Below are 26926 nucleotides of genomic sequence, written 5' to 3' on the forward strand. Positions count from 1 at the left end.
TTTATATCACATTTTAAAATATCTAGCAAGGGAAAACTGCCTGACCTGGATAGAGGGAAGTTTGGCACAGTAAAAGTTAAAACAGATCTGTGCAGATCATCCTCTTAATGATCTGAAAGCAAGTTTTGAAAGAAGCTTCAGGAACTGCACATTCTAACCCTGACAGGTGCTAAGTATTCAAAATATAGTATGCAAAGATTCCTCACTACAGGTGAGCGAAAAGAAAGAAAGAAAATATGTATAATTTGTCACAGACATATCTGAGAGTTTCATGCCTGTGGACTCATACACCCACTTGAGTCCTGTTTCCAGCTGCTCTTGAAATGGTGATGTTCAATCAGATTTGTTTCTCCCAGAACTCCAAAAAACAAACAGAGCTACTTGTTTAGCCTGTACAAAATAAATCAATGTGAGTTGATAGAAAAGAAGCAGCTCCAGCAGAAGACAAGTCAAAGAATGATCTAATGTGGTGGTTCAGCAGCAGTGCCAGAGCCTCATTAGCACTTAGTAGTTCTGTTGATCCCAAGCAATCACACTGTGATAGACCTATTAGTCTCAGGAGACTACAATGACTTAATGATAGTAAATCAAAGTAGCCAGTTACCTGCCGTAATGCAACTTCAGCTTTAAGAAAAAGATGTCATTATGTATGAAAATGCCTTCAAACTATAAAACAACCTACTTAAACATGCTGTCAATATCTTACCATATCTTCAGGCAGTGATCATTTTCTAAGCATATATTTAGCTTCACTGGTTAAAACATTAAGCTATAATCATTCTTACTGGCTAAAAAAAAGTCACTTTCAGTAAGTTTATTCCAGTGCTTGCTATGATAGTGTGTCATTACTAACATGCTGCATTAGGGCAGATGGTCCGTTAAGGAGACCCTTATAGGACTATGTGTGAAACTTATTGCCAGGTTGTTGTGACACGGTAACAGTGGGTACTATCCTTGTTCATCAGCAAACAGGTTTATGTTCTCCATGGTTGTCAGCCTGATGCTTTTCACTGAGCAGTAAAGGCAAGAGCTAAGCCTTAAAGAAGCCTTTCTGTTGATGTCAGTTAGCTTTAGGCAGCTCCTACGTTCTTTAAAAACTTTAACCTTTAATATTAATCTCCAGAAAGTGAATGTGTGATTGCATGACAAAGAGCTTCCTTGGTTGCTCTTTTCCCTTACAAAAAGAAAGCATAGTCATGTACAAGCATATTGCAGTACCTTGAACCCTGTTATTAAAGGCAGTTTGGCACACAGTATTTCACTATCATCTGTTAATGCCACACCATGTATGCACAGTCATATAGGGTAAAAGATGTGATCTGCATTAGATAGGTATAAGATAAATATTCCAGTTTCCTCACTAGTAGTCCACAGATTTGCATGTTCCCCTGAGTGTGGTTCCTCTGATTCTGATCCCTGAGTATTTTAAGAAGGAAGGTTACTACTTTATCTAGTAGTAGCCCCAGTAAACATTTAGCTTCATCAGAAGTCTGCCATGTTTAGTAATGATGACTCACAGGAATGATTTTATTCCTTGAGATCCCTCACTTGGTTGGTTAGAAATTAAACTTCTTTCTTTAGAACTAAATGAAATCTCTAAAGCCTTAATCATAGTTGACACAAAGTAATCCTTAGAAAGCAATGCACCTTGAACGCAGTTTTGATCATTGGCCTGATTTCCTGTTCAAAGAAACCTTTTTATGCAGAGAAATAATATAATAGATTAATTCAACAGTTACGTGATGGTACTTTCCACTTTTGTGACTTAAAAACAATGTTGTGTTTTTCTTTCTGTTTGCTCCAGCTACTGTTTTTCTAGAGTTTTGGAAACGAAGGCGAGCAGTAATTGCTTATGACTGGGACTTGATAGACTGGGAAGAAGAAGAGGTTTGTATTAACAAAAAAATTACTCCCTGATCTTTAATACAGAAAGATTTTGTAAAACATGTAAGCACAGTTTTCTTTTGGATCTGTTTATATACATTTTTCAAAGCTTTTAAAAACTAGGAAATAAGCATTTTCTCCTTAGATTTTTCCTGTGGAATGTGAAGAAACTTTCTCAAGGGGGACTGTTCTCCTCTTTACACCTTTCAAAATCCAAACTGAGAGAGATGAATCAGCTCAAAAAAACTAAATTCATCCCCTGTTGGTAGAAGAAATCTCATTAGTTAGGAAACTAGACAGTGAAAAGCATCCCTAACCTGTTCCTGCAATGGTTACCAGGAAAGAACACCGTGCTCTTAGGACTGAGTTGATATCTACGGAGAACAAGTGGATCTTATGATTCAGGAGAAAAGCAAGTTTCAGTGGGTATGATGGGAAAAATGCTCCTTGAGTGTAATTTGAATGTACAGGAGTCCACAGAGTCTGTATTCCTCTCCAGAGTCCCCTTTGGAGGGACAGTAAGAGACTAAAAATAAGCCGAGAACTTAAATAACACATCTGGAAATTGGTTTCCTTACACCAACAGGGCTATCACTGTTTGTGCTTGTATCTGCTGAGTCTTGGTGGTACTTCAGGACTGTTTTCTTATATTTAGAGAATACTCTGGTACAGATTTTCCTCTCCTGAGATTAGCAGCCTTCTCTTGCCAGTGCTGATGAGTCACAAAGAAAGCACACTGAGACAGTTCTGCCTGAGCTTCAGATACTGAATCAGGATTGAACTTTAGTGATCTTGTCCCTCATGCCTGGCTGCAAAAAAAGCCACTGCTGGTACTGCTGGCAGGTAGGACAGAAGATGGTTATACCAAACTATGCTTGCAAGTTGGGATTCCAGCTGGAAAAGGCCAGTTTGGATGGGGCTCTGGGCAGCCTGGTCTAGAATTAGATATGGAGGTTGGTGGCACTGCATGGGGAAAGGGAGCTGAAGCTTAATGATCCTTGAGGTCCCCTCCAACCCAAGCGTTCTCCTGAATGAACAATCCCAGGTCCCTCGGCCCCTATCAGTGAGGTGTCAGTGAGAACTGTGTTCTAAGAGGTAAAAATTTTACTTCTAAACATGCCGTTTTCCCAGAGCTAATTACACCCCCTTTCTACATTCTGTTTAGTTATTGCTGGACAAATCAGCCAGCTTCTTTGATTAGTTGTTTCATAGAAATCAATTAAACTGTTCTAATTACCATTTTAAGTCACAAGCTTCTATTAATGAAGATTGTTATCTGTATTAACATTCGCTGCCATGTCTAGCTTTCTCTTGTTTTAATTTTCATTGTCAAATTGAAAAATAAGGGCTTGCTGCAGAGGGAAATTTGCCAATTCCTACCAACATTAGATAGAAATTAAAAAGATTTATAGGGCTTCCTATAATGTTTCCATCATATTTCTGTTCTAAAAGAAGAGACAAAGAAATGAAGTAATGAAGATGACAGGAGGGAGAATTCAAACTGCACAGATACATGACCTTGTGAATTCCTGACCAGGTTCTTTTCACCCAAGAAGGTAATGCCACAATTCCCGGCATGTCTGAAGCCCCAGCGTGGGGGCACAGGCGCAGTGTGCTATGACTCTTTCAGCCCTGCACCTTTGGATTTCCTTTCCTTGTAAATTAGGTGAAAGGTGGGAGACATGGACAGTAACTGGGTCTTGTCTTGAGTGTGCAACAAGAAACCAACTGCACAGTGTGCCTGGGACTCTGAGCTGAGATATGGCTTCTGTCGGTATTTGCAGTGGACTTTTCTTTTTCTTCAATGCCACTTTCTGTATATCATTAATCTGAGCCAGATACAGGGCTGTTGATGAGTGTCATTAAACAGGTACGAAGGTTCCTCCCAGAGTTTCAGTTTTGTGTGGAGATGTATCTATAAAAATAGCATTTGCATGATCTGAATTGACTGTAGATTGTAGAAGATACCTAGGTTCATGGAGAGGTGTGTACAATAAGACTTCCTTATAGTGCAGATTGTAAAATGTAATCAAACACTGACTTAGAGAGGCCTGCAGAGAAGAAAGGGTTTCCTGTATATGGCTCATTAAGTCAGATGGAAAGCCCCTGCACAGTCTACAGAGTGTGATTGTCGAGTGCCCTTCTTCCATGCCGTCACATTCTGTCCTTTTAGATGTCCCTGGGTACATAGGAATACTACTTGTATTGTTTCTCTTGGTAGATTCTGGTCTTCTCATTAGCCTTCTGCCCTGATATGGCAGAAACAGCATGAGCAGGAAAGAATAACGATACCCTCCCTCCACAGAAACATACTTCACTTTCGTGTTTATCCCAAATAAGTTTTGCCATGCCAAGGTTCAGAAGCTTGTTTCCTGTATGCCTCCTTGCGTGCTCATTTTCCCTAATATAGTTACACAAGCAAATTTTGCTTCTGTGAGTTTAATCATAGCATTAGAGCGAGAAAAGATATATTAGCTTGTCTGGCTCAACTACTAGCTAATGCAGAGCCAGTTCCCCCAAGCACATAGTTACACAGACATTGCAGCTAAGCATACGTGACTATCATCTTTATTTAAATAACAGGTTATCCACTTGCTGTTTGAATTTGGAAATCAGATGGTTTGAGAAAATGCCTTCAGAATTTGAGACTGAGACATGGTTTATTTGGTTGGTTTTTGTTTTCGTTTTTGGGGTTGTTTTTTGTTGGTTTTTTTTTGTTTGTTTGGTTGGTTTTTTTTGAGGAATTTTATAAAAAGGGTGCATGACTTTGAGATATCTTGGTTTTATTCACATTTTATTCACATTTTAAAGGCTTGTATGATCAGAAAACATTCACCTATTTCGATGTAGCCATTCAAAGTCTGCTCATTTCTAAGCTATTAGAATTTCTGAGTAACCTATAACCATAATCAACAGCTTTCAGAAAGATAAAGTTCAATTAAGAGGCATTGAAGTGTTGAAAGCAAAGGAAATTGGTGGTCTGGGCTCTTACCTGTCACAATGAAGAGCACAGCAGAAGCCTGGCAGAAAACTTAGAAAGGCAGTCAGTAGCTGCTTCTGTGCTTCCTCACAGCCAGCATGCATCAGAACACTGTTAAACTTAATTCAGGGTGTATGATCTGCCAGATGTGAGTCCATCCTAGCAGCCTGGTGCTCTCCCTTGTCTCTGGCAGCATCCCTGATGCCAGACATAGGAGAAATGACAAGGCAGTGGGATGTCTGTACTGCAGATAGAAACCATGAGGACTTCTCTGAACTGAGGGTGAATCCTGCTTTGTCCCCTAACAAGGCTGTAAACATTTGTAAGTAAGTCTCAGACCAAGAAATCCCCAGGTTTTGTTTCAGAAGAGAGTTATCACGCCAAAGCATGACTCAAAACTGCTGCTGATACAGACTGCTCTGTTATTAATATTGGCCAAGTTAGGAAGGAATCAAGCAATAATGAGATGCATGGCTTCAAATAATGAGAATCTTGTGCTTGTAATGGGAGGTAACCACCTAGAAAGCAGAAACTGGATTTGGAAAAATTAGATGTTGTTTTTTTCCCCTGCATTGTTGTAAAATTCTGGTATCAGAAGGATAATACCAAACTGGAAAAACTCATGATACCAACCTTGAAATAACATGGCTTGCAGCCATATTGTTTGGAAAAGCATTATTTAGATAAGTAGCCAACTGGGAAGTTTACTAAATGCTTCCAATATTGTTTTGTGGATGTAGTGATGTATTTGAGTCCTCATGACAGGTACCTGATGTCCCAGCTCAGCCTTTATAGTAGCTGTGCCAGCTACTGAATTCAAAGACGTAATTCTTAGTAACAGCAATCTGAAAAATGATCAGAAGTTTGCTACAGAATCTTTTCTAGCCATGCTGTACATGAACACTTTCTGTCTGTCTTTTAGGAAGAGATACGTCCACAGTTTGAAGCCAAGTACTCCAAGAAAGAACGAATGAACCCCATATCCGGAAAGCCAGAGCCTTATCAAGCATTTGCAGATAAATGCAGCAGACTCATTGTGTCTGCATCTGGAATATTTTTTATGGTTTGAAAACTTTTATTTATTTATGATTAAAAATTACATATATACAAAATAACATAATCTCTGCTGAGAGAGTGAGGAGATATTGGATACAACTGCTTGAAAGTTAATAAGCTTTAACATGTTTACCGCCAGCTGAAAATCTATGCACAGCAAATATCCTGAGTTTTTTAAAGTCCACACTAGTTTACTCTTCACTGAGCCTCACAGAATCACAGAATCACCAAGGTTGGAAAAGACCTACAAGATCATCCAGTCCAACCATCCACCTATCACCAATAGCTCCCACTAAACCATGTCCCTCAACACAACATCCAAACATTCCTTGAACACCTCCAGGGTCAGTGACTCCACCACCTCATTAGGCAGCCCATTCCACTGCCTGACCACTCTTGCAGTGTAGTATTTCCTAACGTCCAGCCTACATCTCCCCTGCCACAGCTTGAAGCCATTAGTTAAATATTTCCTTCAATGTCCAGAATCAAGATTAATATTAAGGCTATATGCATAGATCTATATGTAACAATACAATTGCTGGAACAGTGATATCACATTTAGGCATCAACTTCAGCTGACTGAATTTCATTATCCTCCCCATGTAGACATGCGGAGTGACAGAGAGGTGCCATGGAGGCTGTTACTTGCTATTATTCATGTAATAGTTGTAGCAGTAGGATTGTCTTGAAAACACGGTCAGGATTAATTTGGACCCAAGCTGAATTTACTCGAACTTTTCTACATGGCTAGAAAATACTAAATGAGCATAACTTGAGGAACTACAAAGAGCCAGGTAGGTGATACAGCCCAGAAACTGCTGCTGAAATTGCCAGAGTGCCTGGTTCTGAATTCTGTGCTCCACAAATCTTGTCTATTGATTCAAGACAAGGCTTTGTTTCAATGAAGGCACTTTTAATGTTGGCATAGCATGAGCTTCCAATGAGCTAAGAAAATGTTTTTTTCCCCTTTTAGGTGAAAATATCCCTTAAAAAGATTAGCACAGCAGAAAAAAGATTAAGCACAGGAGATAGATATGGTAAACATGGTAAACAAAACTGTTAGAACATTTCTCAAAATCACAGAATCACACAGAAAAATCTCAGAGCTTTGACACACAGTGCAGTTATAAATGCAGCTCAAACAAGATTAATGGTCCCCTGTTACCAAAGGAGAGGGAAACAACTTTGCTGTGCAGGGAGTCTGGAGGCAATTCTCTAGCTCGGTAACTGCAATGTTGCTATTGGCTGCCAGTGTGTAAGCAGTGGATCAAATAAACTAACCGTTCATATTCACACACACACAGCTTTTCTTCTGCACTGAGATTATGTCAAATAATGTTGTGACTAATGAGAAGCAAAAACAGCGTGGTTAGTCTTCAGTATTTCTAGAGTCATTTTGTCCATTCAGTAAGCTTAGATATACTCCAGTTTTGACAGGTTTAGGTTGCTTATGCATAACCTCACAATACAGAGAGCTTTTGCAAATACTTGTCTAACTTCTACTGAGGAAACTCTATCTAATAAGGGAGCTAAAGGTACTGGGTCATCATTTGTGTGAGACAAGTCACACATGTAATTCCCAACCCTTTGTCCTTCAGGTAGTTTGATAAACTGTGACATGAATTGGTTGTGGTAGTAAACAGTTGTCACTTAGTGCTCAGTCATTGCATATGAAACATCAAGTGATTTTGCAGCCTGGCTCAACTGCACAGCTTTCACACTGGACCTGTCAGGTTTGCTGAAAGTCACATCAGAGAAAATTACCAGGGTGACTGAAATTCTTACCTTCCCCAGGCAGAATCTTTCTGAAACTGTAACAAGAAACAGGGGATCTTGCTGGGATTGTTTCTGAGGAAATGCTTACAGCTGGAAATACTTTTTTCCTGTGAGTGTGAACTGCACCAAAGCACAAATTCTATCCCTAATATGGCATCATTATATTGGTACACTTAGCGGAGACTAATAATCGCACATCCATGTGAAACATCCATGTAAGGAAAATTCCCGTTTCCCAGAGCTGACAATGCTGTTTTCCACACTAATATTAATGAAAATGTACAACGTCAAGAAAATGTTTATAAGTAATATATATATATTAATATGATTTTAGAGGTATTTTGTATTATGAAAAATTAAAAGGAGGAGCATTCATGTTAAAGCCTTCCTCTAGAACCAACATTAACGTATTTTTCAGGTCTTTCTCTTCCTTTCTTTAGTTCTCCGAGTTTCTGAAAGAAGCTAACTCGTACTCTATAAGAAGTTTTCAGGTTCTTCCCTCTGTTGTTTTTTTCTCCTCCAGATCTGTGTGGTGATTGCTGCTGTTTTTGGCATTGTTATTTACCGCGTTGTGACTGTCAGCACTTTTGCTGCCTTCAAGTGGGCTTTAATCAGGAATAACTCTCAGGTTGCAACTACAGGGACTGCAGTGTGCATCAACTTTTGCATCATCATGCTACTGAATGTGGTGAGTAAAACTAATGTATCCAAAGCGTGCCACCAGACTGGTTGATATCTCAGTCTGAAGAGTACACTCAAGTACTTTCAGATCCTGACTTCAGTGGGAATGGAGGTTAAACAGTGCATTGCTAAGCTGGGTGTGATATTTTTGTTGATGGACGTCAGTCACCACTTATGTTAAGTACATTCTGAAACCAGAACATCACATAAAACATTTTTGATTGTTCTGAGAAATATCCTAGGGACACATGTCCATGCTCATATTTTATCCTTTGCCTTTTTTTTCAATATTTCTTTTTTAATGCTTGCAGATTTCAGTCTCTTTCATTGATATTTTTATTTGTAATAACTACTTTAATAATCCTTTTTATGTACAGTAGCCAAGCTTATTTCTAATTTAACCTAGTTTCTGTTATTTCAGCTTCAGTTTTCATGCTAGTTTACCAGTGAGGATAGGCATGCATATGTAGAATGTTTATAAGTAGAAAGGCTGAAAACTACACAAGACTCAAACAGACACAACTTGTTCCAAGAGTTGCTTATAATCTTTGGCCAGGGTACAGAAGAGCTGGGGTCTGAGTGCATTGGGATGTTGGTGCTGTCTGAGGTTGTCTTACTGTGGACACAGAAACTGGTTTGGAACTGGGCTTGTGATGGAAAAGAAAGTGATATTTCCAGGTGGCAACAGCCCCAGTAAGAGAATTTAGCATAGATTAAATGGGAGAAGACTTTCAGCATTCCATCAAGAGGGAGATACTTCTGAATATTGCTGCAGTAGCAATGTGCCTTATATTAGTTGCTTTTAGCAAGAGATGTATGGCCTTTTCCTCTCAGGTTAAGTGTTCTTTGTAAGCTACCATTATAAGAATGCATTTTAAGGAAAAGAAAGAGTCAGCCTACAAATCTCTGAGTCCTGGAGGCAGGGCAGAATTCCTCTGTGCACTCAGTGGCATGAGTTTTCTGTCAAAAGCATGTTAGGCTTTGCTCCATAAGATAACACTGATTTTGTTCTGGATAATTTATAGGGGTGATATTTCAGGCCTGCACATTTCTGAATGCTGGCTTGGAAACTACTTTTTTGCCTGTGCAATATCCAAGCACTTCCAACATCTAAAAAGTAATTTTAACAGCCCGTTTTATAAGGCAGGAGGTTCTGGGAAGCTTTGCTGTGGGACTTCATTTCTCTCCTGGCACTGGCAGGGACTGGAGATTAGGACTATATTTTGCCTAGGATGGGACAACAGTTTGAGCAAGGGCAGAAAGAAATGGTGGAAGCTGTTACTCTCTATGAATCTGTACTGAGGACTCTCTTCTTCTATGCTATTTTTGATTTATTGTTTGTTGTCTGCAGCTTTTGGGGTTTTTCTTTAATCTACCTAGAGCACACAATAAGCATAGAAGAAATAAAATGAAAGCTGTATAGCTTTGTGTCAGTACAACATTCATTTCTAAGCTCTCAATATAAGCCATTGTATACGCAGTGAAGCAGCAACAAAGCAGTAATGCACAAACAAAATATTTGGTTCTCAACGAGTTCTACAGCTCAGAGAAATTATTAAAATCATGGAAGATGGCTTGAAGGTGCCTTTTGAGAAACTTTGTTTTATTTCCAAAAGTAAATAAATAGAGCAGTACGAAGAAACACTGCTTAAGCCTTATGCTCATTACCATGCAGTAAGCACCACAGCATTAAAACGGGATATGGGCTCATGGAAAGAAAAGATCCCCAGAATATGAAACTGCATTAGCTGCATTAGTAAGAGGAATTGCAAACATAAACCTTCACTTCCTATAATGATGGATGAATGTAGTTTACTGAAGTGCAGCAGTAGGATTTCTTTTGGGGAAAAAAAAAAAAAAAAAAAAGGAATTAAAAAAAAAAAAAAAGGAAAAAACCTCTTTCCACATCAGCAGTTGAGTACTTGACTCATATACAAACTGTGACTCAAGAAGAGCAGTAGGAAAGAAAGCTAAGGCAGAGTAATGAAACCAGAATGAACCAAAGTCTATATAGCAGTAGGGAATTCACTGCTATAGAACCTGGAAAACAGACAGTGATACTAATACAACTTGACAACCTCTCTAAATGTCAGGGGAAAGGTCTGGACCACAGGTAACTTCTAAACTGGAAGCTCTGGGAGCTAGATAAATGCACTGACTCATCCATCATGACAGAATGGTCTGACCTTCAAAAGTAATGGCTCCCAGTCAGCCATTCTGCCTGACCTGGGAACAGTCACTGGCTTTACCTAGGTTAATAAAAACTGTTAATTCCAATGATCCTGTCCATAGAAAACATGAACAAAGAAACATTATCCTAAATGGTGCTCTGTGGGACCAGTAGTGATAAACTGCAGTAGCAGATAATCTCATCCAGAAGTTGTTAGTGGAATCCCTAATACGATCTTACAGTTCCATGAGGAACAGTAACAGTACAGGGTTTTGATATTCACATCTGCAGAGCAATGTACATTTATAAAACAGTGCAGTCCCTGCTGGGATCAGGATATAAACTACCCAGGCATTTAGCACTTCCACAGTTGCCTTTAGGAGATGATTTGAAACCCAGAAGAAACCATCTTTCTTATTACTTGAATCAAAACTGTTTACAGCAAAGGTTCTAAAAAGCAGTTCACAGCAAGAGGTGGTTGTTAGCACAGATGAGATAATTCAGGATTACTTCAGCTCTTAAGCAGTCAGTCTGATCTGTAAATTGTATATAACTCAATGTAAGTAACATTTTGTAAGGATAACTGCAAATGTAATGAAATATTGCTTATGCCTACTTTAGGAATAAGTACTTGAGCCTGTAGTATGAGGATTTTGGTATCCTTGTGGCATCAGTAAGAGTTAAGGACAATTAACATTTTGCGGGAGGACCCTATCCTCACTTAAAGCAAATTGAACTGATTATATTACTTAACACTGATACTGATGGTGGTGATGTATTTTCTGGGTTCAAAAAATCTTTGCAAATATAGATTGTGGAAACCCTCCAAGTTAATTTTTATAAGCTTTATTAAATTAGCAGTCTCACAGAGAGCTGGAGACCTTGGTACCTGCTAACATCAGTAAGTGCCACTTAGGATTTAGAACAGTACCACTGAGATCAGCCAAGAAATGTCTCTGATTAGAAGAAGATCCTTACTGTGAAGGTGGTGAGACACTGGAACGGGTTGCCCAGAGAAGCTGTGGATGCTCCCACCCTGGAAGCATTCAAGGCCAGGCTGGATGGGGCTTCGAGCAACCTGGTCTAGGGAGAGGTGTCCCTGCCTATAGCAGGGGGGTGGAACTACATGATCTTAAAGGTCCCTCCCAACCCAAAGCTTTCATGAGGACTAATAATGACTTCCTCTTAAGAACCAACTCTCCCCAGTAACTTTCATTCTTTTCAGCATCAAAAATACACATAAATAATAAAAAATACCCCAGAAAATGAAAGAATAGTCTTAGGGTGGCTTTATTTGTGTGATAAATGTTCCAGAAATAACTAAAACAAAAACACTATTGCTCTCCTTTATGGTTTTGAAATAACTTTTAGACTCTTCTTCACTGTGTATGCAAAATAGGAACACTAACAGCACTTTTTCTGTATGTATTACAGATGAAAAGAGCTGAATGTAAGCTTACAATTATTACTGTTCCTTGATTGATTATATCATTATGGTATTATCATTTTATAGTTTTATTACTGTCGTTAACAAAACATGACAGGGATCAATCTGAATGTCATATCTAACAGGTAAAAGCAGTTACCTAGAAAACAGTATTATATTTTTGAGCTGACCACGTGCCTAAGAGACTCTTTTTTCTCTGTTTCAGCTGTATGAAAAGGTTGCTCTTTTCCTGACAAATTTAGGTAAGTGACGTTAAATAAAAAATGGAATGATATTGTGCTGATTTTTTTGTCCCAGTGCTGTGACAGCACTCCAACTCTCTGTGTGGAAAGTCTTGATTAATTTTAAATATATTAGGAATTAATTATTTTCTTAAGTTTATAATAAATGAGAATTATAAACTAAACTGTAGTGCAATTCAATTAGCAACAGTGAGAATCACTCGCCTGCAGTTCTTGGTTCTCGATCAAGCCCCTTACCTTGTAAAAAGTTGAAATGTTACCACAGGGACAAAAGTGTAACTGAAGTTTTCAGAGTCTGAGCACTCAAAACTCCCAGGTTTGCAGAAGCCTTGAAATGGGAACCAATTTTGGCAGCCACATCTGTAGCTAGAAAATAAGTTGCTTAATGACTCTTGGACTCATTGCAACAGGAGGGGCAGTAACTGGGAGGGAAAAGAGCTAGGTGTCTCATCAACTTTTACCAGTTGATTGAACTCTAGCGGTGTTCTAAGTTTAACTAATTTTTCAGATTGGCCTTAAAGATGCTAGGGTAAGGACAATGTGTTTCTTTGGATTTACAGTCAGCACATACTAGGGTAGTAATGGACTATCACTGAGTCCATGGAGATCCTCATCACTCTGGAAGATTGCAGTTGTTGGTGGAAGTTAACAGATGCTACTTGGATCAAGAAATCTGAAATGAGAAGATTGCTGAAGGCCTATTAAGTCAACCAGTAACTGCATGTGAATGAGAAGTGTGAATTATCTGTGCACACTGGTGATGTTCAGGAGGACAGATTTCCACAAAATTTCCTCAGAGGAAACAGTTGATTGTAGCTAGTATTGGAACTTTTTTTACATCTGGACAGTCATCTGTTATATGTTCAATATGTGTCTATGGTCGAATTTTATTCTGTTGTTTCTTAGATTGAGAGTCCTTATTTTTATGCCTTAAATTTAAAATATTACTGCCATCCTATTTTCGTGGAAAAGACCCCTACTAGTTACAGCTGACAAAAATGACTTTCAAGTAGTGATTTGCATGGGCTATTTCTTTTTATTCCTTGTGACATCCTGTGGACAGTAAGATATGGTACAGAGACCTTGAAGCTTATTTACTTTCTGCCAGATTATCATCAAGGTAGGTCTTCTTCTTGTAGCCTCTTCAGAATGCACTTACGTGAGGACTCAGTGGGTCATGCTGTTCTGACCATGTCCAGCTTCTATTGTGTGTTATTTAATTTGGTAGCATAAATAGCTGATTTCATTTGAATGATCTTTATCAGTGTAATAAGCTCAGAGTGGAATTAGGAGGACATTCAGGATGTTCTTCTTCAGCCATTACATCACCTTTTCTGAAATCAAATCCATGTTGCCCCAGAGTTTTGCCATTCCCTTTGAAAGGTGCATGAGCAAAGCTTCAGCTGCAGCAGCCCTGTAAATTCAACACATGGTGGCATCAAAAATCTCTGATGTTTCATTTCCTTTTGTTTAGCTGCTTATGTAGGTACCAGCATGCACAGACTTGGCATTCTTGACAGGCATTTCCAAATCACTAGAGCAGTTGTTGATGAATAGCCTATTCTGCAGTTTTGTTCAGGTGTCTGAAATTTCCTCATGGATAGAATATCTGCTACTAAACAAAATCTAGTTTATCTTTTTTGTGCTTGTAATCTAATAGAGATTCCTTTGGAAGTACAAATACAGGTACTACCATTATGATACACAGTGCTACCATTACTACCTCTGCTTTTCTCCTTATTACTTCTGTTCACAGCAGTGGATGATTGATAACAAGTTCGTGCCAACTGGAAAACAGTTGCAGGCCATGGTACTAGTGTGTTGGCATAGTAGTTGTTTGGTTAACTCATATCTTGATTACTCTTTAGATGGAGATTAAGGGCCAAGCTGAAGAGAAGACATATGTCTACCTCTTTCCTGTTTGCCTCACCCATACACTGTGAAGTCTTTTTGTCTCATTGTTCTGTGAGGAGCTCCCTGGGACAAGGAAAGTGGCTCTCTGCTGATGCCTGTACAGAGCCCTTTTGTGCCAGCATGGTGGGCACAACCCTGAAACAGAACCACAAGGAAGATTTGCTTATTTACTTCATTTCAGTGTGACATCTCCAACAAAAAGGCTCTTACACAGCTTGTAGTGGTGTGTTGTTATGGTAGATTGCAGAGCAGGAAATGAGAGAACAGCCTGAGCCTGTAAGAATACACACATTATCTTGCAGTTTCCTGGGAATGTATGTATCCAGATATCTGAACAGATTTCAGAGTCTTTACAAGCTAGCTTGCTGTGTACTTCTTTTGGATACCATTTCCACTGTCAGTTTGTACAAGGAAATCAGCAGGCTAATTTACAAACACATTGCCTGCTCAGATAGGGGCCTACATCCTTTGTGCCAAACAAAATTGTTAATCTGATTAAACCTCTCAAACTCTGCTCTCTTTCTTCACAGAGCAGCCTCGTACAGAATCTGAGTGGGAGAACAGCTTCACATTGAAAATGTTTCTTTTTCAGTTTGTCAACCTGAACAGCTCTACCTTTTATATAGCATTCTTCCTTGGAAGGTAGGATTGATATCTGCATCCTCATAGTCACAAAGTGAGGAGAGGAGTAATAAAATTGTCTCTAATGAAACAAGATGGTACAGTATTGTCGCACATCTTAAAATGCAAATTTCAGCATTAGCAACGCAGGAAACATTACAGTTTTATTTTCCTACCAAAGCCCTGAAACATATGTGGTTTTATTTTCCTAGCACCATATTACCTTAACACTAACTCCTAGCAATTTTGCTACTGGAAACTGATGCTGTCCCCAGTAATATGCATGCAAGCAAGTTAGCTCTGTCTTTATGTGGGTAACTTGTACAGTTAAGTAAAAAATGTAGCCGTGATCTTTTTTCTTTCTGAGTACTGAATACTTTGCTGCTTTGTTTTTATGAGATTTGTACCATTACCAGAGAAACAGACCTTTTTTCTGCATAAAATGAGATATATATGTATATATTTGTATGCCTCTTCCTGCAAACCCACTTCAAGCAAAAGCTAAGCCTTTCAGTAGAGATTGACAAACTATCAGTGTGGGTTATTTGCATGTGGGATGCTGGGAATTATTCTGGGCGGCATCATGAGAGAATTGTAAGAAAATAATATTTTCCAGGCGAGAACTAATATTTTCACTGGTTTCACAGAAAGGCAGATACCTCAGCCTGGGTGAGAAAATGAGCTGTCAGTTGAAAGTCATTTTCCAAATAGATATAAACAGTTTTACTCAGATTTTTTTTCTCTGTATTGCATATGCTTAGCATCAAACAGCACAATACTTCATGTTCACATTAAACTGGAAGTAAAAATAAATCTAGCCCTTCGTGTAAATTATTCCAGGAATCCCCACATCTTTTTCTCATGCAATGTCCTTTATAGTTAATCATGCTAAGGTGACATTAGATTAAAACAACAGTGTAAGCTTACTTCCCCTGCTGTAAATAGACTGTTCATGCAACATCACTGATGTATATTCATGTGTTAAAGATTTACAGGACACCCTGGAGCCTACCTAAGGCTGATAAACCGGTGGAGACTGGAAGAGGTGAGTGTTTGCTAATTCTTATGCTCCTGAAACAAGATACACACAGATTTAGCTGCTGCCCACAGTTGCAGTGAATGCAAGCAAAGGCAGACATAGAACTCTATCCAGGTATCTTTGAGTGTGGTGTTGGATTTTCTGTTCTTGAACTCCGCAATACCAACACTCAACTGCCTGCTACAAAAACAGCTGTATGTCAACACGCTTGCCCTTTACAATGCTAGTAGTTTCAATCTGAGCACCACATTTGGAGGTCTGTATCAAACAGTTTCTCCTTTATTTGTATTTTCATGTTGGAAATGTTTCATCCTTGAAATGGGTCTGTTTGATATGAATCTTACAACCTTTTCTTCTGAACTTTTTCTTGCTTTACAGATGAGTGATGAAAAAAACATTTTGCAAATGCATGACAAATGGCAAGAAAAAAATGCAGATCTTTACACTGCCAACATGAATTTACAAACACTTCCAGATATCTGAGCATTTTGGTTAATATAAATAATCCAAACACTAGCAAAAACAAAACAAAACAAAAAGAAGAATTAGCCATCCTAATTTTGAAGCAGTGAATTCTGTACATTAAAAGAATAAGTGGTAAATGAGCAGACAGACAGAACATCCCTTCGAAGTCTGAGAGAGACCAAGCTGACCTAACAGATTGCTGCTGCAAAAGGAGGTCAGTTCTACACTGTCTTTGAGCCTTCTCCAGAAGCTTGCTCCTTCTTCTTCTGCACTGACTGTGTTTTGTCCAACCTTGTGAGGAGCCTATTCAGTTCCCTGTATCAGCAGGAAACTTTCTTTTCCTGGTGAAATCATTTATTTTTCTGTTAAGTTATTGGGCTGAATCAGCTCATGGTAGAATCAGAGCATGGGGGACGCTTGCAGGAGCAGTAAGGGGAGGAAGGAAGAATCAAGTTTGGGAGTGAGGTGCAGCAGTGACATGTTACGGGTTGGGTCAGTTGCTGGTGGAACCTACTATTACCTTATTACTTTGCCTGTCTCAGAGTAAAGAAAAAAAAGCTGATTAAGAATTGTCTAATAAAGAAGTCTCAGCTTTACCAACCATATCCATACAAGGCCATATTAGGAACAGGCTTTAGACTATAATCCCTTTAATTGCCCTCTCTTCACCCACTGGATGAGGACAAGTGCAAGACATTGGATAACATGATATACCCTGGTCCAGTGTTCCAATGTATATCCAGACCACAACGTACACAGTATATTGTTGGTGTTATGTCTGTAACATTGCTGCTACTTCACTTTCCTTTCTTAGGCTATATTTTCTTTTGTGACTGATTCCTAAAAATAGAAGGATGATGATTTAATAATGATGCTAGTGAAGTTAATTAATAAAAAGAAAAATCAATCTGCTACCCTGTAAATCTAAAGAGAAGCTGAATGAGGTCAACAGAAACCTCAGAAGGAGCCCTGGCTCTGAGGACTATAATGCAGTATGTGTAAGAAATTCCTACTGCATTTTGCTAGATGTCATAACTAATATCTTTTTTTTTTCTCTTTAAAACCTAAAGAGGAATAGTTCCAGTGGCAGCAATCTCCTTCACTTATCCATAATACCCAGAACTTAATGCAGCTTAGACTCCACTGTTTGGAAAGTTTTTGGCACTTTTCGATTTCTTCTAATACTAAGACTAAAAACAGTGTCATCACCTAAATTGTTACTAGCTGAGTATCTCTCCCCAGAGCTACAGCTCTTCTTCCTCAAGGCCTGGTAAAGCAAGTAAGCACTCAGCAAGAGATGTTGAGAACTTCTACTTGAAAGAGATTTGTAAGTCTTCAAGAAGAGAAATAGCTTTAAGGAGTTAACTCAGTCGTACATTAAGTACATAATAAACAGTATTAGGTCTATCCTCTAGGCATAAAGACTTTACTCGCACAGTCAGGAGGAATTTTCATTTTTTGACTTGAAGCATAGTCAGTCCCCCTAAAAAATACTGGAATCAGTGGAGAAATCTGTTAGCTTTTGCCTCTATCTTACCCACTGCTGTACAACTTATTAGCAGTACTAGGATGAAAACGATTTGTTTCAGCTGATTCAGCCTGCAGAGAATTAGATGACAGACTTAAAAGGCTCATGGTACAATACAGTTTCATATGCTCCTGTGAGTCTGTATTTAAAGAATAATAATAAAGAAAGCAGCACTTAATTTCCTTTAAGTAAAATAATCAATATTAATTTATGCTCTTTAAGAAATAATTAAAACTGTGGGTTATTTTTATTTAACGTTTTGTTTCTTTTTTGTTTGTAGTGCCACCCTAGTGGATGCCTTATTGATCTCTGTATGCAAATGGGTATCATAATGGTGCTAAAGCAGACCTGGAATAATTTCATGGAACTAGGCTACCCGTAAGTAAACTTAATGCTTATGTTTTTGTAGATCACAGAAGAATACCGAGTTTACTGTTCCCTTATAGACTGCTACATAAAAACAAGGTAGATGGGCCATAAGAGTAGAAAATATCCATTCAGGTAGACAGCTCTAAACTTAGATTTCCAGATAGCTGGTGCTATGGGTTTTTGATTTTATACATAGTTTGCAGAATGGAAAGTGCAATATCAATACTAACAAACAAATAAGTAGGAAGTACTTAATTATACTGTATTCCATTTTTTAAAACTCTGTAATGATAACTGTAAGACAACTGTATGCCTTGCACAGGTAATATTATGTGTACCATTTTTTTATGTGTCAGAAAGTTCTAAATTAGATTTCTCCTTGCTGAGTGATAAAAGTTGCCTGAAAGGGTGGGTCTGAGTTGGAAAAAAAATGCATTGTGGGCATGTTCACTCTCAGAGCCAGAAAAATGTACTGACTGGTATGTAGGTATGTCCCCTGGTGATCTGGGTATTTATTTCCTACTGGTTCACTTTTCATTGATTAGTATTTAATGAGTATGATTAATAGAGATAGTCGGTGCTAGAGACAGTGTGGCAGGACATCAAGGGAAAATAGCGAGTGTGAAAGCATAAGAGAGAGCTGACATTGTCAGAAAGTTTGCCCTTGTCAAGTTCTGCAGCTTCGAGGGATTTTGCTTCACTGCAGGATCCATAGAAGAGCTAGCGCAGAGGCTGGTCCCTGAGCTGCAGAATGTGTTGCAGCACTGATTTCAGGCAGCCTCGGCACTGATCACATCCAGCAGTAATGAGAATGGGGTGAATGATTTAAATGCACAGTGTAATGGGCAATCAAGGTACTCAGCATTCACTATTCATCCATCTTCTCGAGTGGGCACCTAGCAGTGCTTGTCAGGATTTTGCAGCTGAGGTTGGGGGGGGAGCAGCAGCAGCAGCAGAAGCATTGATCCTTCTTTCCACTCCCTTCCTCTTTTGTCAGTTTTCATTAGATCTTTCTCCTACTTATTAATAAAGATACTGAAACCTAATAATGAGCATTGCATAGGATTACAGAAGTTGACAGAAGTAAATAGGAGGTGCTGTAATAGGAATAAACTGCTGTAAGTCAGTCCCTTCTCTTTAGAGTCACATCACAAATCACCATCGCAGTAATGCTGAGAAGCTTAAACTCATTCTTGCGGGAGATACAGGTGCTCTCCAGCTTTCATATATCCTCTCTAGCCCTGAAATGCTGCAGCCAAGCATGTTTTGTTTCCATTTTGTATGAAAGAACACAATAATTTCTGCAAAGAACATGATTTGGAGACAACTGTAGTGTAAAATTTCCACTACCCCCCCCCCCCCCCCCCCCCCAAGATACAGGAAGAGATCAAGCAACCTTAGAAGCCATTTAACAGTTTCTTGTTCAGAGCTTAACTGTCTCAGTGGAACGCTGCATTTGGCCTTATAAAAAGACCTTGAAGTGATTTGCCATTTTATGTAGACAAAAAGAAGTAATAACAATATGTCAGAATCTCCTTTTCATTTTAATAACATCTAGACCTGAATAACAGCCCATCAGCCTTATCTGTTTTTATACCTATTATACTATCATCAGCAATATATATTACCAAAACTATATTTTCCCATGCACTGGAAAATGTTTTCAAGGTATGTTGTGCACATTTAGCCTCTCCCAGTTTAGTTTTGAATAGTCAGTAACAGTCTTTACTTTGTTTCTCTCATTTATTTCAAAATGTAGGCTAATTCAAAATTGGTGGACCAGGAGAAAACTACGGCAAGAGTATGGCACACAGAGAAAAACAAGCTTCCCACAGTGGGAAAAGGACTATAATCTTCAGCCTATGAATGCTTATGGACTGTTTGATGAATACCTAGAAATGAGTATGGCACTGACATTATTTCTCTCTCTTCAGTAGATTTTAATGTTGTTGCTTTTTTGTTGATGTGAGTTGGCGTGCTCTTTTAGCAGTTGCTGTATGAAACTAAAAAGGCTACAGAATGGTTCTCATTCTCACAAGTCAGGTGAGGGATGGGAGTGAATTTCTGAGAGCAAGACCAAGTGTAAGCTAACCACAGTGCATTTGGTTTGCTAAGCCCACATTTATGAAACACTTCTGATTCTGGCTTTGTATGGGGAAGGTTGCTTTCTACATTGCAACCCTTCACCTGTACATGTTTCTGAAATTCTTTGCTCATTTTTGCTCAAGGAAGTTCCCTCGGGTTTTTATTTAAAACTATGTGGAACAGCTTGTTTGTCAAAAATTCACCCCTCATTTACTGCCTGTCAATGTCACTGCATAGGAGGATCACTGTTGTAAACGAATGTCAAAGAAAAAAGCTTTGGCCCTGTGTGACTGAACTGCATATATCTTGAATGGCTGTTTTTTGGTTTTGTTTTGTTTTTTTCTTTTCTCTCTCACATGATTCTTTTCAAAGTAGTGCAAAATTTAGGACCTGAATACCTGCCTCTGGAATCTTACATACGGTCTCAGACAGCGGCCCTTCAGTAGTTTAAGCTGTAATCTTAGCAAGTATTCAGATATCCTAATTGATGCTGGAGTAAAAATTTCTTTAAAAAAAACTCCAAACTTCTCTCCCAGCTGAAAATTCTTGATGTTGAACTTTGTCTCAGGGTTAGATGTGTGTTTCTTCTGGTCATTCTCACTCTGAACTTTTGGCAAGGAAGATTTGCGCAGCAGTCACTTGACTACTGTATGGTACAGCAGAGTAAGAGATGTCTGTGTGTGAAATACTTCACCCTCTTAGCCCTTAGAATTAGAGCTCAACAGTTACGCTGTGACCTTTCCCTTTCTCTCCTAGTTCTTCAGTTTGGATTCACAACCATTTTTGTGGCAGCTTTTCCATTGGCACCGCTTCTGGCCTTACTTAACAATATTATTGAAATTAGGCTTGATGCATACAAATTTGTCACCCAGTGGAGAAGACCTTTAGCTTCAAGAGCCAAGGATATAGGTGAGTTCTTCGTTAAGTGTGTGTGTTATTTTTAGGACAAAATATTGACCATTAAAAGTAAGAGTGGTTTAAGGAATTTTCAGTCATCCTCTGCATTAGCAACACACAATTTGACAATGCACAAAGAGCTTCAAACATCCAATGCGAGTCTATTTATGCAATTTATAGCCTATATTGGGGGGAAAAGGAAAAAGAAAAAAAAAAATAATAATAAGGATTTTCTGAGTGACTTAACAGCCAGTATGTCCAGGAGTTGGACTCAATGATCCTTTGGGGCCTTCCAGCTAAGGATATTCTGTGATTCTATATTTTAACAAAGTGACCAGTGTCCTCTACAAGTTTTTCTTGTGGCTTATACACTGTGAACAAATATGACTGCTTGGTTAAAATAGAATAACCAAAGAGAGCTGCAGAAATGTCAAAATGAAATTAAAGCAGCCACCATTCAGCAAGAGTCATTTGTGTTTTCTATCTGCCTGGCCAAAAGCATCCCCTATGACTCGGTGGCTACATCCACTAGGTCCCTGGGTTCATGAGACAGGATTGATCAAGATTCCAAGAAACAATTTACTGTCAATGAGGAAAGCCTGCATTGCTAAACACAGGGTTCACATAACCTTGAGGTCACTCGGCCACACACTGATACAAGAGTTCTCTGAACTGATTATAAAACACACCCATCCTTGCAGCATGCCAAAACAAAACACCTTTAGGAAGGATGCTACAATACAAACTTACTTACCCAGTGCTGAATTCCTGTGCCTTGGAAAGCTAAGTAGGATACCTTGCTGCCCATCTGCACTGCAGAAAACCATAGGCCTCACCATGAAATAGCAGAATCCCAGAATTTCTGCTCTTAGAGTGCTCTGCCATGTACCTGAGTAAAACCTTGTGTGTGAACAGTATGAATCTGTGAGGAGTTCAGGTACTAGCCTGCACATCAGCCAGTACACAGCATTCACAGCAGACAATTTCTGAGGAGACAGTTATATAATTTCAATAATAAAAGCATTGGAAAATGGTGTTGTTTTTTGTATTCAAGCAGCTGAGTTGCAGTTGGTCCCTATTCAGCAAAGTTTTTAGGGATAGCACGATTCCTCATTAAAATCAATGGTTATATCTAACCTGCCTCTTATGTATTTCTCAGTGATGATCTTCATCATCAGAATTGCTGTTTGTCTGTGCCACAAGATCTTTCAGGCAGTTAAAACTGGGCCCAGGAGCCCAGTTGATGTGTAGGGGCCATGTGCCATCATATAGCACTAGCATGGCAAGAAGATTTTGATGTGAAGAGATACATGTTGACATACATACTGGTGACTTGCCACCCAGTGAGAACATAAATCTGGTCTACTGAGATCTTGCTGCTCAATAAGACAATAATTTTTAGTTAGTATCTCTGATAGAAACTATATAATTTTTGAGTGGTGGGACAATTGCTTCAGAGTATGCAGTATTTGAAATCTTTTCGTCCTTAATTTTTTTTCCATAGATAACACATTTTCCTTATCATGCAGGAATCTGGTATGGGATTCTGGAAGGCATTGGAATTCTTTCCGTTATCACAAATGCATTTGTTATAGCTGTGACATCAGATTTCATCCCTCGGCTTGTTTATGCTTACAAATACGGACCTTGTGCTGGCCAAGGAGAAGCTGGGCAAAAGTAAGCTTTTCTCTGGGAGGGCAGTGGTGCATGAAAATTACACTGCTTGAATAGATACAACAGTTCTGTCTGTATATGTACCAACTCCACCAACCCAAATTTACTGCTTGTGGTTAGGCAACAGATTTCAGCCACAGATAGAGTGGCCTGCTGACTGGCTGTAATCTATGAGGTTAACTCAAGGAAAACGTGACAGAAATTTGGCTTGTGTAATAGTATGCTGCACAAACCACATTTCCTGGTGTACATGGGTATAGTCCTCTTTTTATTCTGAAGCTATGCACATATTTATCACTTAAAGATTTAATCAGCATTTTATATTTATTCATTAAGCTGCATTTCCTGTATTCAGCATGCATTGTTCCAGAAAGCAGAGTCTCACAGGAGGAAGCAATTCCCAGCTGATAAATCAAGGCATCCTGACAGAGCAAAGTAATTTGTTTTCCTTCTAAAACTAGAGTCCTTAGGTTACATCTTTCAGGAGACATTTGTAAACTCCTGCTGCCTAAGTGGATTTTCTTTCAGTGTTGGTAAACACTGAGATTACATTAAGTATGAGTCTAGCTGCCACACGGCAACTTGTAAAATCTTGGCTGTTGGACAGGGGGAAGGTCACTGAATCCAGCTGAACACAAATGGACGCAGTTTGCAAATGATCTCCTGGCAGCTCCATTAGCAAGAGCCTGCAGTTCAGAGAAACACAATCTTAACTGGAGAGAGAATTACGGGGCTTATGTTCTGCTGTCGGACATATGGCAGATTGATTTTTCTTCCTTGCTATAGCAAGTGGATTCTTCTGTTGCTGCTTTTTTTTATACCTTGTGTTTGCCAATACTTTTATTCCTACTGATGGAAGAAGGGCAGCGGATGGGGCAGTTCCTGATTAGCAGTGCTGCTAACTTGCTGTTCTACTACTAGATTGGCATTTTAACATGTGCCTGCAGGACTGTTCCATTTATTTTCATGAGGAGTTAAAGTCTCTTTGCTGGTAAGGTGTTTGGTCTGGTGCCAGCATTTGCTGAGCCTACGCCTCTGCTTCTGCTGTGATGAAGATCCATAGGACACTGAGGCACTGTCAGCAGTTTTCCTTGCAACTGATTTTCTCAGAGCCAGTGTGCATGGGAAAAAACATTTGATTTTTGTAAGGAATCAGATACGACTCACCGGTTTTAAAACTTATTCAGTACTGGGGAAGTAGCTTGGCTCACAGAAGAAGCTCTTCTTACAAACCTCTTGTATAGCATTTTCATAGCTTTGCTGCTATTCTGGATGAATTTGTCAGATGAAATAATTTGATATCAATCCCGTGGCGGAGCCAAATTAGATAAAAGTTATGCAATCATTCTGGATGCTGCTATTCGTAACTGCTGTTAGAAAAGACAGAAGCTATTAAATATCCACAGGAATAATGAATTTTCTCAAGTTAAATTAGGGTGTGAAGAGTACCTGCTATTGACTGACTTACATGAGGGAGATTCTCTTTTTCTTTCCCAAAACATCTGTAGGTATTAAATCCATATAACACACCAGCAATACTAGAAAAAATGTTGAAATTATGTTAAGTTCCAAATCTAATCAATGTGGAGCTCTTGAATCCAAACCAGGCGGTTCTTAAATGTAATTTCTCAAATATTTTAAAATCCCTAGTTAAAAAATAATCATCTCTTACTGTGCAGAAAACCATATAATGCTGTCTGAACCTCTGGCAAAACAACTTGAAATAATTACAGATTTAGGCTTTCTGGTTTGGTAATGCTGAGATTTAATTATATAAATAATATATATAATAACTATATATCCAACAGATGAAGCCAAAGTGGGTTTTTAAGGAATGAAGTATATCACCAAAGACTGTTGGCTTCCTGCAGCAGTTCTTGGCAGAACTAAATTGGTTTTCAAATATTCTCTTAAAAGCAATTTTCACACCTCAGTTGTCTGACCTTGAGTTCCGCATTTCAGATTCTTGTCTAAATAACAGTAGAATTGTTCTTGAAATCAGAGTGGTAGTATAACAGATTTAGTTCAATGGAGGTGAGAGTTGCTTTCCGTTGCTGTCTCTGGCATCCCTGTGGGTCAGAACTGCCTGGCAAAACAGTACCAACCAGAACATTTAGAAGCTATCCTTTATGGTAGCTAAATCTGTTCATTGATTACAGCTTTTTGAAAAATTAACTGTGTTTTGTGGAGAAATTATACTCATCTTTTGGGTTCTTATTCCTAAAGACAGCACATGGAAGAATGCAGAATAGTTCTGTGGGTGGCTAAATCTGTATTTGACCTCTTGATGCACTGTAAAATATGTTTAAATATCTTTCCCTTTAGCTCAGTTCAGCATGTATGTTATGAGAATGAAGACAGGTTGGTTCAATCCTTCCTTCTTCCTGACTCAAAATCTGGCAGCCTCATATAATTCTGTCAGTGGTCTCTATGTTTTAGCTTTGAAATACTAAAAACAGATGGCCCTGATGGTGATGTGGTTGGTTACTGCAGGTTTTGCTAGCTGAAGTATTTTCTTCTCAGCTGGAGAATGAAGGATTTCTTGGTGCACCAGTACTTACCCATGTTTGAGTGAAAAGCACAATGCATGTTCCCTGTCCTCAATAGGATTAATGCCGAGTTTGAGCCTTCTTGTGACTCCCACTGCCCTTTATCATGCAATGTACATTCTGTTACTCAGTGTTCTCCAAACTCTGCCTATCCCTCCCAGCATTCAACCAATCTGCGATCTTCTAATACCAGATTTCTCTAATTAACTGGACATTTTGGAAATAAATAAATAAATAAACAAAGTCTTATTTCCCTCAGCTGTTTTAGGTGCATTGCCTTTCCATTTTAATTTAATATTCCTTTGTGTTTGTAACATGAGAGTGACAGTGGGAGTATTCTAATCATCTCCCTGGTGCCACTCCCTATTTTCCCTACCTGTCTACTTTTCAGAGGTAACCAGTCCCATTCTTCACCGTTTCTTCTCCCATAAAAATCTACCATTATTCACTGATGTACATCAGCATTTCTTTTATAATGCCTCAGTATCCCTTCCAAACATGACTAAGCATTGCAGTTAAACTGCAAATTTCATGAAACTTAGAGAACTTCCTCCTGGGTAGAACAGTTCATAGAAGACTGTTGCTGTGTCCTGACTAAAGGATTTTTTCCCCTCTAGGTGTATGGTTGGCTATGTTAATGCCAGTTTATCAGTATTTCTGGTGTCGGACTTTGAAAACCGTTCAGAGCCTACATCGAATGGAAGTGAGTTCTCTGGTTCGCCATTAAAATATTGCAGGTAAGTATCTGATCAAAACACTTCTCTGCTTTAAAACGCTACAAGGGAGGAACATCCTGATAAATTTGGGGTTGGAACTAATTTTCAAAACTTGAATAATATTAATGGAAAAAAAAAACAAATGTCCTACTTGAGGACATACTTACGGTACTTCGTGGTTGTTATCTGCATGATTACTTCCTTAGATGCAGGAGAATCTGGAAGGTGATTCAACTACAGCATCTGTGTAGTGTTATGGCTTGAATCACATGCGGTCATCGTGGAGGAATATGGTATCAAAGGGTCAATAATGAGTGACTGATCATTGAAATGAAACCTTAATCAGATTTTCTCATAACCTGTACACAAGGAAGTCAACTTAGGTTTGCATAGAAGTGTCCACATACAGTTATTTCACAAGTCTGCCTGACATAAACAGAGTCTGTCCAAAGCTACCTTTATGAAACGTCAGCTCTAGTATTTCCTAACAGCTGAATGGTTAACATGTTTATGTCACTGCTTGTAGGTGTAATTGTTAGTAATAATCATATGCTTCTGCTTTGAATCAGAATAAAATGAGCAGTTAATCATCTTTGTGTCTTTGTCATTAGCCAGCAGACTGGGGAATAGCAGTCTGAGATCAGGCTGTGATGACAGACTTGCAAGTGATTAATTGTAATGGTCCAGAGAATCAAAGTCTTAAATGGTATGCCAGGGGTCAAGTGACAGATACTGTTGCCATTTTTCTATGGCAGTACTAGTTTGTCAGGATGAGTCCTGGTGGCTACAGATACAGGTACTCCAGTATTTTTCACATTTCAAAAATGTAATTT

At 38.8% G+C, this 26926-nt stretch overlaps 1 protein-coding gene across 7 annotated transcripts in view; it reads left to right on the plus strand.

The window, feature by feature from the left end:
• ANO4 (anoctamin 4) overlaps window positions 1-26926 on the plus strand; it is a 186501-nt gene that overhangs the window by 154475 nt on the left and 5100 nt on the right. For all 7 annotated transcript variants that reach the window (XM_072342020.1, XM_072341990.1, XM_072342010.1 and 4 more), the window contains 11 exons: window positions 1805-1887; window positions 5787-5927; window positions 8220-8384; window positions 12200-12236; window positions 14681-14792; window positions 15759-15816; window positions 18084-18181; window positions 19932-20074; window positions 21014-21166; window positions 22684-22831; window positions 25995-26114. In XM_072342020.1, coding sequence (XP_072198121.1) covers window positions 1805-1887; window positions 5787-5927; window positions 8220-8384; window positions 12200-12236; window positions 14681-14792; window positions 15759-15816; window positions 18084-18181; window positions 19932-20074; window positions 21014-21166; window positions 22684-22831; window positions 25995-26114 — 1258 coding nt within the window. The remainder of the gene's footprint in view (window positions 1-1804; window positions 1888-5786; window positions 5928-8219; window positions 8385-12199; window positions 12237-14680; window positions 14793-15758; window positions 15817-18083; window positions 18182-19931; window positions 20075-21013; window positions 21167-22683; window positions 22832-25994; window positions 26115-26926) is intronic.

This window comes from Excalfactoria chinensis, chromosome 1, assembly GCF_039878825.1.
Source record: "Excalfactoria chinensis isolate bCotChi1 chromosome 1, bCotChi1.hap2, whole genome shotgun sequence".
NCBI classification, from domain to species: domain Eukaryota; kingdom Metazoa; phylum Chordata; class Aves; order Galliformes; family Phasianidae; genus Excalfactoria; species Excalfactoria chinensis.